This window comes from Lagopus muta, chromosome 29 (assembly GCF_023343835.1).
Source record: "Lagopus muta isolate bLagMut1 chromosome 29, bLagMut1 primary, whole genome shotgun sequence".
NCBI classification, from domain to species: domain Eukaryota; kingdom Metazoa; phylum Chordata; class Aves; order Galliformes; family Phasianidae; genus Lagopus; species Lagopus muta.
The window spans coordinates 175,455-182,134 of record NC_064461.1 but is presented as its reverse complement, the minus strand read 5'-3'; the positions used below and the strand labels follow the sequence as shown (position 1 = coordinate 182,134).

Genomic DNA, 6,680 nt, shown 5'->3' with positions numbered 1-6,680 from the left:
CAAGCAGTGCATGGACAGTGTTGCTGCAATCTGTTGACTGTGCCCCCATGCCCAGCTCCTAGAGGGGACACTGGGGCTCAGACATGAATGGAGCACAGCCATCCTGTCCTGGAGAACACAAAGGTGTTGAGTTGCAGTTTGGAGTTCCTCTTTGTCTGGTGTCATTTTCTTCCCCATACATCTTCTGGCCCCACTGTGCGCTGCTCTTTCACAGAGATGATTCCTGTCAGGAATGTCAAGTTGGGTAGTGGAGCAGAAGATTGCTCACTGCTGCAGATGTCAGAAGAACACATGCCATCAACAAGAAGCATAGGTTTCCTGCACTGGTTGAATGGAAAATTGTCCTTCCTCCATTGACCTTGTTTACACCTTTATTTCTGCCTTCCTTCCTCACCTCTGCTGGCTCCTGTGTGATGGAGCTCAGCCAAACCCCATGTTTGGCCTCCTGTGCTGTCCCGTGGGATGACTGCAGGCCCATTGGTGGGAGGTGGTGGCTGGTCCCCATTGCTTTGATGTGGCCAGGTGCTTTGTGGGGCCTAGAGTCCCAGAGCGTTGTATGAGATGAAGGGCAGCAGAGGGCTCAGCATTGCATTCACTGCACAAGGCTGAGTGAAGCAGGGTTGTCTTGCTCAGGCAGAGCCATGTGGCCCAAGCTGCTGTGGAATTTCTTGTCAGCCAAAGGCGAGTAAGAACTGCCTATGGTAGTGGTATATGGAGCTCTGGGTAGAAGAGGTGTAGGAGATAATCTTGAGAGGCAAGAGACAAGGCTGCTGAGGGAATCTTAGCCTTCTTTCTTTGCACCATGGCCTCGCAGGATGCTCTGACATGGCCTTTGCCCATTGGGAGGCTGCACTGTTGTCCATGGACCACACAGCCCAAAAAGCCACCTACAGGGACACTCAAGGGTGGGTACTGAGCTCATTGTTATCCACGAGCTCTCCTTGGGCTGCAGCAGGCAGGAACCAGGGGCAGAGGAAAGGGAGAGAGCTCTGAGGCAGGAGCAACTGTTGAAGGCACTGTATGGGATCTGGATGGGGTGAGCTCCAGCTGGAGCCATAGAGCCAAGGGCAGGTAAGAGGGGAGGGAGCAGTGCCCGCAAGGCTCCTGAGAAGGCCCAGCTGAGAGACTGTGGCTGCATAGAGCCTGTGCAGATGCTGTGGGAACTGGGTACAACAGGAGGGGTGAAGGAAAACTCAGAGAAGAAAACTGTGATGCAAGAGAGCTTTTATTACAGGTTCAGTGGGGGGTGGGAGGTGACAGAATTACAGCCCCTGGCCAGAGGCTGTCCCCATCTCCTTGCAGAAGGCAGAAGGACAGAAGCAGGCAGTCAGCACTGGGCTGCATCATCACGGAGCAGCGAGTCCTGAAGCAAAGATCAAACGGAGCAGAGGAAGAAAGAGCTGGTCTCCGTGCGAGTACAAGGTGTCCAAGCACCAGAGCCCAGCAATGCCAAAAGGAAGTCCTTGCTCATGGCATCAGATGGGGACATGCTTCTTCAGAGGATTCTTCAGAGCTCTCCTTCAGTCGTAGACAGAGGCAGTGCTGTGCTTAGCAGGGCCCGCAGCTGCCGCTGAGGTACCTGTGGCCTCGACCCAAGCCACCATATCCGCAGCTGCCAAAGCCTCCATAGCCCCCAAAGCCTCCATAGCCCCCAAAGCCGGCACTACGTCCAAAGCTGCCACCCAAGCCCGATCCAACAGCGGGGACTCCTGCTGAGCCAACCACGGAGCTCTGTGGGAAGGAGCTGAGGATGGGCCCGGGGAAGGTGACCACGGTGGCTGGGGGTTGGATCACCACGGTGGAGTCGGGGCACTGGCGCACGCAGGGCTCATTGAAGCTGTTAGCCAGTGGGGCTGGGGCGGCCACACCGCAGGCAGGAGCACACAGGCTGGAGCAGGACATCTTCCACACAGACAAGGAGTCCTGCAAAGGCACTCACAATGAGGAAGGTCTTTGGGAAACCCGTATGGATGGAGAGGCAGGGAGAGAGCCCTGAGAAGCCTCAGAGAGCTGCACTTACCCAGGAGCTGAAGGGAGTGAAGTGGAGGAAGCTGGATAGAGGACTGCAAAGTGCTCAGCTCTTTTATACCTATCCCAGGCAGCCCGAGGCATTGACCTGAGAGTGACTTGGCAGAAGTTCCAGATAGTCTTTAAATAAAGCCAACACGCTTCATGACACTCGAGGAGTGAGGCAGAGCAATTAAGTCCTTCATCAATGGAGATATTGGGATGTAAGGATGCCCTGGAGAACAAGAAGCTGAGGAGAGGGACAGGTGATTACAAGCAATTACATGAAAGACAGACCACGCGCTGCTGATGCTGACCTCACAACACCTATAAATCCCAATGTATTCTTAATCCCAAACTTCATCTATGAGAAAGACTCAGAGGTATCCTGCAGACAAAGCACTTTGCAATCCTACTCACAGACACGATGTCTATCATTACCTTCATTACCGCTGTTTTATGGGCTGGTAAACTTTGGACAAAGCGATGAAATGATCCCACCCTCCTGGGACAGCTCCCAAACAACTGCCACCACCCTTCAGTGGCAAAGAGTGGGATGCAATTGGGTTGGGAAGTCAGAGCATCTCTGATTTATGGGCTCCTGCCCAGTGGAGCATGGGGCATTTCTGACTTGCTAGCCAGGACTACATCTACAACTGTGATTTCTTTGTGTGTGAACATTAACGTCACAAAACACTTGGAGCACAATGGGGTTTATTATCATAGAATCATAAAACCGCCAAGGTTGGAAAAGACCCACATGATCATCCAGTCCGACCATGCACCCATCACCACTACTTGTCACTAAATTACGTCTTTCAGCACAATGCCCTAATGTTACTTGAACAACTCCATGGTCGGTGACTCCACCACCTCCCTTGGCAGCCCACTCCATTGCCTGACAACTATTTCAGAGAAGTAGTATTTCCTAATGTCCAGCCTTAATCTGCCCTGCAGCAGCTTGAAGCCATTCGCTCTAGTCCTATCATTAGAGAGAAGAGGCCGACACCCAGCTCTCCACAACTTCCCTTCAGGTAGTTATAGAGAGCAGTAAATCTCCCCTGACCCTCCTCTAAACTAAACAATCCCAGCTCCCTCAGCTGCTCCTCATATGGCCTCAGGTCCAGCCTCCTCACCAGCTGTGTTGCCCTTCTTTGAACACGCTCTAGAGCCTCAATGTCTTTCCTGCAGTGAGGAGCCCAAAACTGAACACAGTACTCAAGTTGTTGTGGCCTCACCACAGCTGAGTACAGGGGGACAATTACTTCTATGTTCCTGCAGGCAACACTATTTCTGATCCAAGCCAGGATGCCATTAGCACTCTTGGAGACTTGGACACAATGCTGGCTCATGTTCACTTGAGCATTAATCAGTATTCCTAGGTCCATTTCCTCTACACAGTCTTCCAGACACTCAGCCCCAAGCCTGTAGTGTTGCCTGGGATTGTTCTGGCTAAAGTACTGGACCCAGCATTTGGTCTTGTTGAACCTCATCTCATTGGCTTCAGCCCAGCAATTTAGACTCCAGATCCCCCTGCAGGGCCTCGCAACCCCCAGGCAGATCGACGTGTCCAGCCAAACTTACTGAGGCTGCACTCAATGCACTCACCCAGGTAATCAATAAAGATACTGAAGAGGACAGGCACCAGCACTGACCTCTGGGGAACACCAGTTATGATGGGTCACCAGCTGGATTTAACTCCATTCACCGCCACTCTCTGGGCCCGTCCTGCCAGCCAGTTCCTTATGCAGCCAAGAGTGTGCCTATCCAAGACATGGCATCACTTTGTCTTTGAAGTAATTGTGTATAGCCATGTGACTTTCTCATACCCTTGCTGTTCTCCAGGGTGCCTTTTCACCTCTGTGTACACAGTGGGAAGGGAAATAATTGCTCTGCATCTCTCACTGTGTGTCATTAAGCATTGTTGCTTTATTTAACGATTATCTGGAGCTTCTGCCACCACCGCCCTCGAGTACATGCCTCAGGCTGTCTGGGATGGGTATAAAAGAGCTGAGGGCTTCTACAGTCCTCTATCCAGCTTCCTCCACTTGACTCCCTTCAGCTCCTGGGTAAGTGCAGCTCTCTGAGGCTTCTCAGGGCTCTCTCTCTGCCTCCATTCATATGGCTTTCCTAAGATCTTTCCTTACTTTGAGTTCCCTTTGCAGGACTCCTTGACTGTGTGGAAGATGTCCTGCTCCAGCCTGTGTGCCCCTGCCTGCGGTGTGGCCGCCCCAGCCCCACTGGCTAACAGCTTCAATGAGCCCTGCGTGCGCCAGTGCCCCGACTCCACCGTGGTGATCCAACCCCCAGCCACCGTGGTCACCTTCCCCGGGCCCATCCTCAGCTCCTTCCCACAGAGCTCCGTGGTTGGATCAGCAGGAGTCCCTGCTGTTGGATCTGGCTTGGGTGGCAGCTTTGGACGTAGTGCCGGCTTTGGCAGCTATGGAGGCCTGGGAGGCTATGGAGGCTCTTATGGCCTTGGGAGCTTTGGGGGCTATGGAGGCTTTGGCAGCTGTGGATATGGTGGCTTGCGCCGTGGTCTCGGATACCTCAGTGGCAGCTGCGGGCCCTGCTAAGTACAACACCGCCTATGGCCCTGGTCGAAGGAGAGCTCTGGAGAAGCCTCAGCACATCCCCACCTGATGCTGTGAGGAAGGCTCCCCTTCGGCATTGCTGAGTCCGGGATTGGATTCTCCATGCCTGCACAGGGACCAGCTCTTTCTTCCTCTGCTCCCCTTGATCTTCGCTTCAAGATTCTCTGCCCCACGATTATGCAGCCCTGTGCTGACTGCCTGCTTATGTCCTTCTGCCTTCTGCAAGGAGATGGGGACAGCCTCTGGCCAGGGGCTGCCCTTCTGCCACCTCCATCCTCTCCCCCTGGACATGCAATAAAATCTGTCTTGCATCACAGTTTCCATCTCTGGGTTTTCCTTCACACCTCCTCTGTCCCCAGTTCCCACTGCAGCTGCAAAGACCTGTTGGGGCCATTTCCAAAATCTCCCAGCTGGGCCTTCTCAGGAGCACTCTGGGCACTGCCCCCTCCTCTCTCATCTGCTGCAGGCCACACGGCTCCAGCCGGAGCTCACCCCATCTGGACCCCATACAGTGCCTACAGAACCTGCTGCACCCTTAGAACTCTCACACTCATCTGTGCACCTGCTTCATGTCTGCTGAAGCTCAAGGCGTGCTCGTGGCCTACCAGTGATTTCACTGTCTGCTGCTGAGCACCCCTATAGATGGACTTCCTGCTGTGGGGTCCACAGACACAGGTGCAGCCTCCCAAAGTGAAAAGGCTACATCAGAGCTTCTGTGAAGTCATGGGGCCATGAGGAAGGATGCTGAAAGCCACTCAGCAACCTTGTCTCTATCCTCTCAAGATTTCTTCTTGCTCCTTGTTTACCCAGAGCTTCACATAGCAATATGGTTTGTTCTTCCCCGCAGTTGCCAGGTAGAAAATCCGCAGTAGCTGTGACACACTGCTCAGCCTGCCAAGGCAGACATACTTCACTCAGTCCTCTGCAGTGAATGCAATGCTGGGCCCTTGGCTGTCTTTCATCTCGTACAAACCTCCTGGACTCAGGCCACCCAAATAACCCCCCACCTCAGCGGGATGGGGCCCAGCCAGCACCTCCCACCCATAGGCCCTCACCCAGCCCACATGGGTCACCACAGGAGGCAAAACATGGGGTTTGGCTGAACACACTCCCACAGCAGCCAGCAGACAGGTGGGGAAGGAAGGGAGAAACTGAGCTGTAGCCCAAGGCACGGGAGGAAGGGCAATTTTCTGCTCATCCAGTGTAGGAAACCCATGGCTGTTCCTGAAATTTGCTGCCTTTTCACCTTCCCTGTCTTCCAGTTGCTGATGAGTGTGTTCTCCTGAGGTCCCCAGCAGTGACCAACCTTTTGCTCAGCTACCCACCTTTACTTCCCTGGCAGGAATCACCTCTGTGCAAGACGAGTGCACAGTGCTGGGATTATGGGACCAGAAAATGTTTGGGGAAGAGTGAGACATAAGGAGAGGAGGGACTTCAAAATCTGACTCAAGACCTTTGTGCCCTTTGGATCAGGACAGCTGTGCTCCATTCTTCGCTGAGAGTGGATCCTTGTGAACATGGATTGATGCCTCCCTTACCCCCTCTAGGGTCCCCTCCAGGATTTGAACACAGGGGCACTATTAACAGGTGACAGCAGCCCTAACCATGCATGTCTCCCCACTTCCTATGACCTGCACATGTGATCACTGGCTGGATGAGAAAAGGAAGAGAAATAAGGCATGGAGAGCACTGGATGACCAAAGGGGGTGGAGGAGGCTTCATGGGACATCCAATGAATGCTAACACACTCAAGAGGATTGTGCTTACGACTATAACATATGAGAAGGGAGGAGACTCAGTAGGATGTGCTCTTAAGGACTCTCTGTCAACTGTGATCCTCAGCAGTAATGTATTGCCACAACAGCCAAATGTCCCAGAGGCAATGTGATGAGAGCAGCTAGCAGTCCAGACTCAGAGTCTCTGAGATATAAGGCAATTAGGGAAGGACAAGGACAATAAAAACATTGGGGTCAAAACTGCAGTGTAAGAGAGCTTTTATTGCAGGTCCAGGGGAGGAGGAGGGAGATGGCAGAAGGGCAGCATCTGGCCAGAGGCTGCTCTTGTCTCCGTGCAGAGGCC

General features: G+C 53.3%; 2 protein-coding genes across 2 annotated transcripts; one reads left to right on the top strand and one right to left on the bottom strand.

Annotated features, from left to right (window-relative positions):
* Positions 1–1,548: 1,548 nt before the first annotated feature.
* LOC125685858 (claw keratin-like) lies at positions 1,549–1,902 on the bottom strand. Its single transcript, XM_048929306.1, has one exon. It carries the CDS (start codon positions 1,900–1,902, stop codon positions 1,549–1,551), a length of 354 nt encoding a protein of 117 aa, XP_048785263.1.
* A 2,291-nt stretch (positions 1,903–4,193) lies between these two features.
* Positions 4,194–4,583, top strand: LOC125685856 (claw keratin-like). The gene has a single exon (XM_048929304.1). The coding sequence runs from the start codon at positions 4,194–4,196 to the stop codon at positions 4,581–4,583; it is 390 nt and encodes a 129-aa protein (XP_048785261.1).
* Positions 4,584–6,680: the final 2,097 nt, after the last annotated feature.

Excerpts from the sequence above, each read along its gene's own strand:
- LOC125685858 (XM_048929306.1), bottom strand. The coding sequence starts at position 1,902 with ATGTCCTGCTCCAGCCTGTGTGCTCCTGCCTGCGGTGTGGCCGCCCCA.
- LOC125685856 (XM_048929304.1), top strand. The coding sequence starts at position 4,194 with ATGTCCTGCTCCAGCCTGTGTGCCCCTGCCTGCGGTGTGGCCGCCCCA.